The sequence below is a fragment of the Protopterus annectens genome, chromosome 4.part1, assembly GCF_019279795.1.
Source record: "Protopterus annectens isolate FY-2018-M chromosome 4.part1, PAN1.0, whole genome shotgun sequence".
NCBI lineage: Eukaryota > Metazoa > Chordata > Ceratodontiformes > Protopteridae > Protopterus > Protopterus annectens.
This window is the reverse complement of record NC_056734.1, coordinates 495,995,837-496,009,945: the sequence shown is the minus strand read 5'-3', so window position 1 is coordinate 496,009,945 and position 14,109 is coordinate 495,995,837. Positions and strand designations below refer to the sequence as shown.

Sequence of the window (14,109 nt, the reverse complement as noted above, 5' to 3'; positions counted from 1 at the left end):
ATCAAATACGAAAGTGAGCAGCAAAACTGTTAAAATACATAACAAAATTTACAAAATATTTAATGGAATTAATTAATACTTTTCCTTATATTATTATATATTTATTATTTATTATTTTTTTGAACAACACAATATTTGTACTAGCATAAATTCTATGATTCAAGGTGTTATTAACAAGTGCATGTTTCTTTAAACAAATTTCAATTAAAAAGTGTGAACATCGTATTTAATTACTATTTAAGTGTTATAAAAATCTATTCATTGTTTCTGAAGAAGTCTCTACTAGGAGATGAAGCGCTAAAACCTCAATTTGTCTTATTTTATACAGCAACAGTCATCCCGCTTCACAAAGGTGGTGCCACAACAGAACCTGGGAACTATCGCCCCATAAGTCTGACTAGCCTGGTCTGCAAAGCTATGGAGCAAATCATCATGGAACTCATAAACAGAGACATTGGGAACCTCCAGGCACTGGACCCTACACAATTCGGCTTTGTTAAAGGCAGATCCTGCCTCTTAAACCTAGTTGACATCTTTGAAACAGTTACCAAGACCATAGATGAAGGAAAGGTAGTCCACACAGCCTACCTGGACCTCGCTAAGGCCTTCGACACCATTCCCCACTCTGGTATCATAGATAAGCTCACCAGCTTGAACATTAACCTCTATGTCACAAGATGGGTGGCCAACTGGCTCATGGATAGAACACACATGGTCAGAGTTGCGGGTGCCATGTCCGACTCTAAACTAGTTACAAGTGGCGTCCTACAGGGCTCGGTCCTGGGACCTCTCCTGTTCGGTATATACTTCTCTGCGGTACAGGCAAGCACGGGAGGACTATGGCTGATCAAGTTCGCAGATGACTGCAAACTGGGGGCTATAATCGACTCTCCAGCTGACACAGACATCCTCCAGAAGGGTCTTACAGAGACAGATTTCTGGTGTCAAAACCATGGCATCAAGCTGAATGCCAAAAAATGCATAGTCATCCCCTTTGGGGAAAACAAAGTGCCCACGAATTATCACATAGGTGGTAATCCAATAAGTACAGAAGATATAATTAGGGACCTGGGGACCCAGGTAGAAAGCAATCTCTCCTTTGATAATCACATTGCCAAAGTGGTTAGAAATTCCTTCTATGTAGCCCACCTAATCACGAAAGGGTTCACCTCTAGATCAAGAGAGGTCATTGTGCCCCTCTACTCATCACTCATTTGGCCCATAATGAGAGTACAGTGCCCCATTTGGAATGTACCTTACTCGACACCTGCAACAGCTGGAAAGACCACAGAAGTAACTCACCAAGAGGATCACTGGCCTCAAAGAGAGGCCCTATGCAGCTCGACTAAAGAAACTCCAGCTCTACTCGGTTGCTTACCGCCTGCTCATAGGTGATCTCTGCCTGACTTATAAGGCCATGTCCAACCCGGAATTAATGGACATGCTCCACCTCAAGAAAACCAAATCTCTTGGAGCCACATGCTCCAGTGAATTAAACCTCAGAACAACAATAAACAGAACATGCTGGAGGGATAGATTCCTGTCCCAGAGACTTCCCTCACTCTGGAATAGAATCCCAGTTTATGTTAGGCAGAGCCCCTTGCTGACTCTCTTCAAGAGAAATCTTGACGAGTGGGTGGGAAATCGTAGGGAGGCGAAAGCCAACACATTCTGGCTAGGCTTATAAATGCCCTTGGGCAGATAGCCTAGTACCTACCTATGAACCTATGAACAAATGGATATGAGTTACCATATAAGTGTTTCAGAAGTTTGAACCCATTCTTAGTTCCTCTTCCATCAGTTTTTCATTTGCTTGGCAGAATTGTATTAAAAAATATCCATTTTTTTCTGTTATCAAATTACAATTAGCAGCTATTTCCAATTTTCTTGTGGGCTAGAATCAGACTTCCATTGTTTCCTTAAAAATTTCTAATGCCTTTTTGCAAGACACCTTCCAAGACTTCCTGTCAGGGATTTGGTTCTTTTTGGAACATTGCCATTATACTACAGGTTCTAACTAAAGTTCTGTTTGAGCCCGCTTCTTCAGTAAACCTAAACTTTCTTTCTTACTAGACTCTCTTTTTGCTAGGAATCACATCGACAAGAAGGATCTCTGAGTTGCAAGCTTTATCCTGTGAACTTCCATATTTGTTTTTGCATAAAGATAGTATCTTTCAGGAGCAAGTCTCCATTTCCTTCTGAAGGTGACCTCTGAAGCAAACCTCAGTCAAACCACTAATCTTCTAATGTTTATTCCTAAGTTCTCAATCAAAGGGAGTATACTTTACATTTGTTAGATTTTCACCATCAGTTCAGGTTTTGCTTGCACAGGACAAAGGATGCTCGAAAGTCTGATCAACTATTCCTTTCTTTCTCAAAAGCTAAATTCGAACAAGCAGTTTGTAAGGTAATACTATCCAGATGGCTTATCAACTGTATTGCCTTCATTTATGAAAAAATGAGACCTATTTTACCCAGCAAACCAAAGGCTCATTCTACCAGAACATGGCAACCTGTACTGCCATTTTGTGTAGGATTAAAATAGATGAGAATTGTGCTGAAGCTACTTGGTCTACTGTACAAATCTTTTTGTCGCACTACAAGTTGGATGGACAGTCCAGATCTTTTACATCCTTTGGCTCCACAATACTCCAGAATATCCTTCCTTGAAACTACCCAGAGTTTTTTGGTAACTTGGGACTCTGTCCTAATCATTGAATCGGATGAAAAAGACAGTATCGAATGTGAAAGCTATGTACTTACCACAGTGTTAGATATGTGTTGTCTTGTATCATCCAGTTCAGCATCCCTCCCTCTGCCCCTCCTTCCTAAATTGTCATTCTCAGAGTCCGGGCTGAATGGTTGAACCTGACCAGGGGCCTTGTCTGTTTCACAGCCTTTTCTGCTGTTTCTTCTCACTGTGTTCCCTTGTTATCAGATAAGGTGGTCAACTAAGTCTCTATTTAGTTTTTTTTCTGGCAGAGATTTCAAATTTTAAGTGGGCAAAGTTGATCTGAGGTAATCTTATTCTTTCCACCTCCTTCTGCCTGCTGTGTGACTCTTAACAAATCAGTTAACCAGAAAGTACTCCCTGATTGTCCCTACAAAGGAACACTTGGGTGTAGTGGGCTTACCTGGCTAATAAATGTATATGCAATGTATGTGTAGCATCCATAGATATACATTGATGCATGGAGGCAGAGTGGGTTATCTATGTAATATCCATGGTTTTATAGTCAATTGCATGTATAATGTCTGTCGAGGTATAGGTATCCACATCTACAACATCCATGAAGGTTTAGTTGCTAACACATAAAACATCTATCATGGTTTAGTGATTTACACTAACAGTATCCACGGTAGCTTAGTGGACTATGAATATAAATATCCATGGAGGTATAGGGAATTACACGTATAAAAGCCATACAGACTTAGTGATTTACCTAAACAACATTCATGATGAAATGACATAGGCAGATTGGTATAGTGATGTAAATGTATGATATTCATGGTGCATGGTAGACGTTAAGTGATTTGCATATTTAATATCCTTGATGGCACAGTGGTCTATATAGACAATGTCCATGGAGGTATAGTGCATTACATACAGAACAGCCATGTAGGCATAATTGTGTACATGTTCAGCATTCTTGACAGCAAGCAATTTACACATTTAATGCAATTGGTTTCACAGTAATTTGAATGCATAACATTCATGGTGCATAGCAGAGTAGTGATTTCTACATGTAGGATAATAATTTGCCTGTACAGTGAAGTCATCCCAGGTCATCCTTACTAATGCATGATGTTCATCGTGCATACAGCTGCAGTCATTACAGATGGGGTTATCCTGCCGTCAGGCGGGTCCTCGGTCGGCCGAATTCCAAAGTCTAGGTCCGGTATCGGTTGTCGTCGCTTCTTCCCTGACGTCAGTGCGGCAGGGGTATAAAAGAGGCAGCCAACGCCATTTTCTCCAGTCTTTCTTGTCGCGCGGTGCCCGAAGCAGAAGCAGTTCGCAAGTGCCGGTCGGCCAGCTCCTGAGATTTACGAAAGTATTTCAGCTGAAGTCTTCTTTAAAGCTAAGTATCCCATTGGGGAAACTTTTCTTGCCTCAGACTGATGTCAGACAAAGTTAATAATTGCATTTCTTGTGGGAAGCAAATACCGCATAAGGATTTCCACTCTTTCTGTATACCTTGCTTAGGGCCAGACTACGACATCTCGGCCTGACGTTTTTGTGCTAGGTTCAACAAGCGCACTATTAAGCGCCGGGCGGAGTTCGCCCTTCATTATTTTGGCAAAAGATTTAATTATATCATGTTGTCGGATACTCCGACACCAGTTTTAAGCAAAAGACGCAAAGACAGGGACCGACATCCAAGGTCTGCACTGAGTACTGAGACCACGCTTAGGCTGACTACCGGTTCTCAGCGAGGCACCTACGCAGCCCCTGACTACTGATGAAACTATTTCACCGGTGACTTCAGTACCCGAGATCGCAGGCTCCTCGGTCTCCATTCCCACTGCAGGTACTGACGCCACTCTTGGCGGGGAAACTGAAAATTTAGTCAGGCCTGCCATTTCTGAAGGCGTCTTCAGGCCTTCCATCTTCTCTGTTAAATCCTTCACTAAATCTAAAGCTGCCATGAAAACTAAAAAACAGGGTCCCCAGACCTCCTCTCAAGGCCCCATGCCTGAAAAGCAGATGCTTAAAATGGCTGAGGATTTGATAACTCTCATCAGGGGTTCTCAACCCCCCTCTGACAAAAGACCCAGATTGGAGGAAGACTTCCCTTCCTCAGACCAGGCTTCTATTACCTCAAACCATTCTGAGGACCAGGATTATGCCTATTCCCCTTTCGAAGACTCTGATGCTGAGGAGTCTATTCCCTCGGTCTCTCCCCCTGAGGACTACTCTTTTGGGTTAACCCTGCATACATTGAGGGAACACTTCCACTGGGAAGGCCAAGATTACTCAGATTCCAAGAAAAGGCTCAGGGAATTTCTACTGCTCCCCCAGCATAGGCCCCTGGCTATCCCTCCTGTTTTAGATATTTTGGATGATGTGTATGCAGAAGCCAGCCTTAATCCAGATTCTTTACCTCCAGCCCCTGTTAAACCAGACAGGTATTACCGGGTTCCTGATTCTCACCAGTTCCTTTATAAAAGCCATACTGCAGACCCAGAAACAATTTCACAGGGTCCCAAGGGAATAAAGGCCTCTACTGCTAAAAACCCATTACCTTCAGAGAGAGATTCCAGAGCATTAGAAAGGTGGGGGAAAAAGGTGTATACATCTGCCACTTTAACTGTCAATTTCATATGTTAAAGTACCAACAGTTTTTGTTATCTCAGCTGAAAAGCAAAATGACACAAACAGAACAACCAGATTTGAAAGAGTTGCAGGATTTGTTTCATGGAGCAGAGCAAGTGGGTAAACATACCTTGCAGTGTGGTTTTGATGCTTTAGAGGCCTCATGTAGAGCTGCTGTTACGGGATCTGTTATACGTAGACATGCTTGGCTCAAAGAGCAAACCTTACCAGATCATGTCAAAGCAAAGTTATTAGATGCACCACTTCAAAAAGATGTATTGTTTGGTGTTAAAGCTGAGGAGGTACTAAAGAAAATGGAGGAAAAAGCGAAATCTATGCAAACAGTGAAAGATTTCTTGCAGATACAACCTCCATGCTTCAGCAGAAACTGGCCTTCAAAAAATTGGTCCTTTCCAGCCACGGACAGACCTCATAGGGGCAGATACAGACGCCCAAGGGGTAGAGGACAACCTCAAGGATCTTACAGAGCTAGACAGTGGCAAGCACCAACCCCAAGAGGTGGAGAAGATAGATCACAGTCATTTAGAAAACAGACACAATGACTTCCCCCTATGCCTGCCAAACAAAGCTTTAATGGCAGCACCTTTGGGCGGACAACTGGCATTATTTTCAAAAAACTGGCACATTGTTACAAAAGACAAATGGATTCTGGACATTATAGACAGAGGCTACAGGTTCTACTTTCACACCCTTCCAAAAATGAGAGGCTTGCCAAACCTGCCACAAAATCAAAGGGCAGAGGCACAAAGACAAATTTCCGCTCTCATGGATATGAAAGCGATTCAAGAGGTACCTGCAAAAGAACAAGATCAAGGTTTTTATTCCAGACTATTCCTGGTACCAAGGAAAGACAAAGATTGGAGACCCATCTTAGACCACTCCATCCTAAACACATATCTACAGGTGCCAAAATTCAAGATGCTCACATTACAGCAGCTTCTTCCCATGCTGGGCAAGGAGTCTTGGTAACATTGGACCTCAAGGAGGCATACCTGCATGTCCCTATCAGACAAGATTGCAGAAGATACCTCAGATTTCTTGCAGGTTCAACCCATTACCAATTCTCTGCATTGCCCTTTGGCTTATCTACTGCGCCCAGAGTGTTTACGAAATGCCTGGCATCAGTAATTGCCTTCTGCAGACAACAAGGAATACAAATCTACCCATATCTGGACGACTGCCTGATCCAAGCGGACAGCAAGGACATTCTATTGCAACATCTGGTGTTTGTAATAAAACTGTTAAACTACCTGGGATACACAGTGAACAAAAAGAAATCAAAACTAATACCTTATCAACAGATAATTTTCCTGGGTGCCAGCTTAAATACAACCACCCAGATGGCCTGCCTCACGCCAGACAATCAAGGGCAACTATCTCAATACTTCAACAAAATGGCAACTTTCACCAGACTAACTGCAAGGTAAGCTCTGCAGGCTCTGGGATTCATGGCATCTTGCATCCTACTAATACCATGTGCAAAGCTGCATATGAGGAAACTACAATGGTACCTAAAAAACATATGGTCTCAACACAGCCACAGCTTGGAAACAATTATACCACTCATTCCATGCCTTCAAAAGTAATTTTTGTGGTGGGCTCAAGCATGCCAAAAAAACACAGGCCTCCCTTTCTGTGTACCTCAAGCAACTCAAATCATCACAACGGATGCCTCAGACTACGCCTGGGGAGCACACATGGCAGATCAGTGCATTCAGGGAAAATGGTCCCAAAAAGAGAAGCACCTACACATCAACCAAAAGGAGATGCTAGCTGTGCAAAATGCTCTTATGACCTTCAAAGACCTACTACATCCAGGCCAGCTATTCATAAGGACAGACAACACCACAGTCATGTGGTACATAAACAAACAGGGGGGAACTCATTCATACCCCCTGTGCAGGCAAGCCATGACCCTATGGAACACAGCACTGGATTTGCAAATTCAACTACAGGCACAATTCCTGCCAGGGAAGGAAAACACACTGGCGGACAACTTAAGCAGAAATATGACAGACCCTCACGAATGGAAGTTGCATCCTCAAGTTTTCTCAAAGATAACTCAGGTATGGGGACAGCCAAACATAGATCTATTTGCTACCCACAGAAATTATCAGTTGGAAAAATTTTGTTCAAGGACCTATCATCCACAGGCCTGGAAAGTGGACGCACTCTCTTTCAGTTGGACAACATTGACAGTCTATGCCTTCCCGCCTCTTCCTCTTCTGACCAAAGTTCTATTAAAAGCCAGAGCAGAGAGGCCACAAATGATTCTCATTGCTCCAGACTGGCCACGGCAACACTGGTATCCTCTCCTAAAGAGCCTGACACACTCCCCACCATGGATCCTACCTCTAGTCCCTCATCTGTTGTCCCAGCACAACTACAAAACCCTTCACAGCCATCTCAAAACTCTAAATCTAGCTGCATGGAGAATACCTTAATTTCCCAACAGGCTCCTCTCCAAGGAGGCGTAGGATGTCATCTTGGAGGCCAGAAGACCCTCTACTAGAAAAGCCTACAAATGGAAACAATTTTGTTCCTGGAATCAAGAAAAGGGCCAGAATCCTTGGGTAATAAATGTACCTCAAATTTTACAATACCTAGCTGAGATGTTAAACAGTGGCCTTTCCTTCTACTCCATCAAGATCCACGCTTCAGCCATTTCTGCACAATACAATACAGATCCTCCTTTATTCTCACATCCTCTATTAAGGCAGTTCCTCAGAGGGGCAAAAAATATAAAACCCCCACGGAAACCACCAGTCCCAGCTTGGGACCTCAACTTCGTATTGGAAAAGCTAACCCTGCCTCCCTTTGAGCCGGCTTCTTCAATAGAGCTACAATACCTGTCATGGAAAACAGCCTTCCTTCTGGCTATTACCTCAGCACGCAGGGTTTCGGAACTACAGGCCCTCATGGCTGTACAACCATTCATAATTTTCCATCAGGATAGAGTTTCCTTACGAACCAACCCTTACTTCATGCCAAAGGTAGTATCCAGTGTAGATTTGAATCAGACTATTCATTTACCTACCTTTTATCCAAATCCACAGAACAAAGGGGAGAGACTACTACATTCCTTGGACATTCACAGACAACTTCGTTATTACTTGGACAGAACAAAGCCATTCAGGAAATCTGAGCAGCTCTTTGTGTCCTATGCTACAGGTGCTCAAGGAAAGGCTATTTCCAAACAGACAATTTCAAAATGGATAGCCCACTGCATACGCTTTTGTTATTCATGTAATGGAAAAATCTGTACCTGTATACATCAGATCCCACTCCACCAGGGCTACAGCCACCTCTGCAGCTTTCCTCAGGGGGGTCCCTACCAAGGACATTTTGGAAGCAGCTACTTGGAGTTCAGTGCACACTTTCTCCAAGCACTGCCACCTTCCACTATACTCAAAATCTAGAGTGGGCTTTGCCACAGTAGTCCTGCAGGGCATCCTCGCCCCTCCTAGTTCCACTTAGTGCCTACCACCCTTACTTAGCTTTGGGATTCTACCCATCTGTAATGACTGCAGCTGTATGCATGATGAACATAGTACAGTTTTGTACCTACCATAAATGTAGATGTTCGAGTGCTTATACAGCTGCAGTCCAGGTTACCCTCCCACCATCCCCTCTTAGGACAGGCCTTATGATAAACACCTTTATCATACAACCTATTTGGGGTATTCTTTTATGGTGTATTTGCTTGCAACTACTGTTTTTGATTTATCTACATTGCATGTTTGCATAACATTATGTTTTGCCTTCCTTCTGGGGGAACCTGACATCTGGGGCAAGAAAAACTGAAGAAAATGGTGTTGGCTGCCTCTTTTATACCCCTGCCGCACTGACGTCAGGGAAGAAGCGACGACAACCGACGCCGGACCTAGACTTTGGAATTCGGCCGACCGAGGACCCGCCTGACGGCAGGATAACCCATCTGTAATGACTGCAGCTGTATGAGCACTCGAACATCTACATTTATGGTAGGTACAAAACTGTACTTTAACCATAACCCTAGCCCTACACCTTGCCTTTAGAAAAATACTTTCCATAACAATACCACTGTTTCAGGCAGCATAGGTCTGAATTTAGTGATAGGTTGTAGTTGACAGATTGCAAAAGAGCACCGTTTTCTTATTGCAATCCTTTGTGTATTTGTTGATTTGGGTATTTAGAAAAAATATATAATTATATATTTAGTAATTTCTGTTGCACAGAGTGTACTTATTTGTGTAATGTCATCTCTTTGAACTGCAGCTGGTGAATATTTTATATATTGACAATGTTCTTTTTCAGTTTGTTAATAGCTCTCTAAATATTGTCACTATGTATGTATAGGTTCACACTGTATGAACTGAAGCTGAATTTTTACTTTGTTAATATGCCATTCTTCTGTATTAGGCTTTGTAATAAGTTTAACTGTAATCATATTAGAGCTTTTCTCCCAGGACCTCCTCTGAAAACGGGATATTTTCCTAGTCGTACTTTCCCGGTAATCAAATGTTAAAAATAAAATGCTGGCATTCATCAGTTGCGTTTCGATGGTTCTGCATTTTGAGCAATTGTCATTCTCATTTTTATATGTATATATTCACAGAATTTTTTGAAATACAGGAAGCGATGAGGAAAATCCCTTCCTACCAGGCATATTATGTACAGTAGAGTCAGTTATCCGAACATCGATTATCGGAGACGTCAATTATCAGAATCTGCTTCCCAAAGTTTTTGGCTAGGAAAATCATAGTCTGAATATGTAAATATTGTATGTATTTGCTTGAGCATGTTTTTTGAGCTTGTAGTCAGCTTGTGTGTGAAAAATATTCTTTATTGTCCATTGGAATCGCTGAATTGTTGAATAGTGTATTCCTGCGTGCAGAAAAAAATAAGACTTAGCAGTTTTTTATCTGGTTCAATTATATGTTTGATTATCCAAACAATTTGATTATCTGAACTACCCTAGGTCCCAGTTAATTTGGATAATTGACTCTCTATTGTGTTAATGTTTGTAGGATTGAGGTGTGCTGGAGAAGCAGTAGATTTCTTTCTTCTTGTTTTATGTGTTCTCAGAGTGTTGAAGTTGTCCTTTGAGACCCTTCAGAGTTTATGCTTTGGGGTGCTCCAAATTCTTTGTAGCACATATTTTGATTCATTGTATGTGGATGAACGTGGTAACAAACATGCAAATTAATTTACTGTATGGATTAGCATATTGATAGTAATGGTCGGTAGCTGGGAAGACTGCTTTACTTGCGAGTCCAGGGCAGATGCACTCCGTTGTTTTGCATACCTCAGGACACATGGATGTATGAGAATCTTTCCTTCCAAAATGCAACTATGATCTCTGTGCACAGAGTTTGCTTTTGATTGAATACTGCTTCGTAAAAGACTGCTGCATCTGTGTGTGTGTGTGTGTGTGTGTGTGTGTGTGTGTGTGTGTGTGTGTGTGTGTGTGTGTGTGTGTGTGTGTGTTGTAGTTGATGATAAACCTGCACTTCCTGTGATTGTTCAGTCCACAGTAAGCAGCACTTCCATGTATGGTTGTTTGCATGTCAGTCATTTGAATTAAGGTGAACAAACCGAATGAGTATGAGGTGATATGTTGCAGCTGAATTTTTTTTCCATTTTGATTTGACTGTGCCTTAACAGGAAAATGCTTGATTTATTCACTAAGACAGAGATTTCAGCAAATCCTGTTAGATAACAAATCTGAAAGGAAAATTAAGTTGTAATGCTCAGTTTTGTGATATTCTGGACAAAGTATAAAAGTAATCTGCACTGGTATTACTACTTTCTCGTAATGTGTAATAAAAAGATATCTTCATGCAGGATAATTCTTGTCTCTGTTGTGTTCTGTTTGTCTGACATTTTAATGTAATGATTGTGATGTTGTAGTTAATGTCTGTAGCAGCACACTGTGATGCTACAGCAAAATATCATGACCAAGTAGAGTACAATGCAGATCCAATTACTTCAAAGGGAGTCCTGTTATAAAAATACTGTCAGTCATATAAACTTAGTAGTGTAGTAGCATCACAACCCTTGGCTCCCCAGTTTATTTTCTGGATGGAGATGCTACCTTTATGAGGCACTTAAGTACTCCCTGTGCTTTTTTTTCTGACTGTTCCCATTTCCTCCTACATCTTGAAGACAAATTGTTAGTGAATTAGCTTCCGAATTGGCCATAGTGTGGAAGCACTTTGTCAGTGGTAGTGTGCATGTATCCCACGTGAGATGGAGCCTGAGCCTGATAAGATAAGTTTCAGTTCACCTGTGACCCTGAATAGGGTGAGTACTGGATAATAACTGACTGATTTTAAACTGCATTGCTGATTAGAATGACTAGTGCGTTGTGTATATGTATGGTGAGCATATGTGTATCCATCTTTACATACATGTTTATAAATATATACATATGTATGTGTGTGTGTGTGTGTGTGTGTGTATATATATCAGGACATAGCTCAATGTGTTATATGAGCTGTTCTTTTGATTAGCCGAGTGGAGCCTACAGACAAACGCTTTTGTGCATATTTGTCTTCTTACGTTAATGGATAGTGAATGCCGATGTTTGTTGTCTTTACTTCCTGTCCACTTGTTGCCAGTTCTGGTATCAGCATCTTCCTTTTTTTTGGGGGGGAGGGGGGACGAGGGTCACTAGTAAATGTAGGCCTCTTAGGCAAACATTACGCTGATGAAGTGGGGGAGTAGGGAGGCCTGTATATAAGAAAGTAACATCAGTAAAAAAAATGTAGTAGATCTAAGAGCTGCAACAAACTTGAATATCAGCTAATCAGTTTTCATTATTGCTTGGCTTTAATTTCCCCATGATTTTTCAAGTCTATGTTGCTTTGTTATGAACATTGTTTTTACCTTTTCTTTTTAATAGCTTAAATATCAACGGATGCTTGAAAGGCTAGAAAAAGAGAATAAAGAACTTCGGAAAGTTGTGCTGGAAAAGGATGACAAGGGAATACACCACAGAAAAGTGAAGGTATTAAAACAGTCTTTTAACATTCTTTTCTTGTATTATATTCTGTATTGTAATGTATTTCTACATTAGACTGTCATTGTGCTCTTAGGGATCTTAACAGAATAAAAAACAAACTAATGGTCTTCACAACAAATGCATCTCTCCAATCTAAAACACAAACAAGCTTTCAGGTGTAATCATAGAGCAGCAATTTAAACTTCACCAAGATCAATACCATGATGTTCTAAGTAAACCAAAAACCTGGAGGTGCTATACACAATTAATCCCACCTAACAGCTCAAGCCCCATTACAGGCCACTCAGATTCTTTTACCACCAAAATTACTTTGTGCTGTGTCTATGCTCACAAATTTACAAAAGGCATCATTGAATAAACATAAAAAACTTTTCAATAAAATAGCCAAATTTGCAACAAACAAGCAACACTTTTATTACCACTGTGCTTCATTTCACTAGCTCCAGTGACATGAACTTCACAACTTATTGCACTTACAACCACCTGACAACTGCTCATAACATATTTTGTAGTCTGGGTAAATATCCTGCCTTAAGTGTAATCATTTTTAAATACAGTCCAAAAAGATTTCTTAGATCCCAAGACCATCATTTGCTGTCTCTTACCGTATCGAATAGTCATTATGGAAACTCACTGTATTTTTTTTTTATTACCAAAATATTGAACATTATTCACATAGACATGAGAGCAGCACTGCTTTTTCCTTAAAAACCTCAAATATTATCCACGGACCACATAGCCTTGTTCCTGCAATGACCCCCCCCCCCCACAAAAAATAAAAATAAAAAAACATACATTAAGACAATATAAGCCAGCAGTAGACCATGTCTTACCTTATGCCTTCCTCTCTTGTTTTCCCTTATTAATAATCAGTACACTGACCTATAACCCAACCCCTCCCAAACCTCTTCTGTGATAATGCTCATATTAATTACTATCACTAAATCAGTCTGTTAAACTGAAAGATGAAGAGTGCTACTAAATGTACCTTACTGCACTGTGTATTTCTATGAATGCAAATATTAATTGATATATTTCAACTTATTGTAAACATGGCTTGTTAATTTGTATGCTAGTTAGACTTGTCTGTATACATTTATCAGTTTGTCAGGCTATGGATGATAATTCATTACTAAAACTAAGCAGAAATTCCTTAAAGGACAACAACGGTATATTAAAGCAGATGGCTCAACCTGCTGTCTGCTTTAGTCCCTGTTCATTGATACAGCTTCGAAAAATCACCCATGCAGCTTTAAAAACGAATCCATTCAACTGTTTTTAGACTTCCTACCTTTCCATACTGTTTTACTTTCACTTTGAAAACCAAGCTGAAAAACCTCTACCTGGCTCTGAAATGATGATGCCACATCTGCCAGAGCTCTTGCTCTAGCTACCAGGACGTTTCCTCCCCCGAAGTGATGTAATCCCCACCTGATTTGCATGCTGCATAGAAGAGCCAGTGGACCTCCCACATTGTGATGTCAGAGCTGCTTTACCCAGCCCACTCTTAACCTAGCAAAAATGTCAAACTATAATCTCACTTTTCTGAAGAGCCCTACCAATATGTGACAAAGTACAGGCAGAAGCACAATAACAGCTGCAAAAACTAAGAGCATAAATTTGCAATGACCATGCGTAGACATTAATTGCATGCTTTTACATAAGAAGCACATGTCTGTCACAATTAATCGACAACACTACATCAGATTTACAAGCATGCAATACTGTAATTTTCTTAAATTACCACTTAAAAGCATGTGGGTGCTGT

At 41.0% G+C, this 14,109-nt stretch overlaps 1 protein-coding gene across 4 annotated transcripts in view; it reads left to right on the top strand.

Moving 5' to 3' along the window:
* OPA1 (OPA1 mitochondrial dynamin like GTPase) overlaps window positions 1–14,109 on the top strand; it is a 2,039,562-nt gene that overhangs the window by 670,305 nt on the left and 1,355,148 nt on the right. For all 4 annotated transcript variants that reach the window (XM_044070302.1, XM_044070304.1, XM_044070303.1 and 1 more), the window contains one exon: window positions 12,222–12,326. In XM_044070302.1, the coding sequence (XP_043926237.1) occupies window positions 12,222–12,326 (105 nt within the window). The remainder of the gene's footprint in view (window positions 1–12,221; window positions 12,327–14,109) is intronic.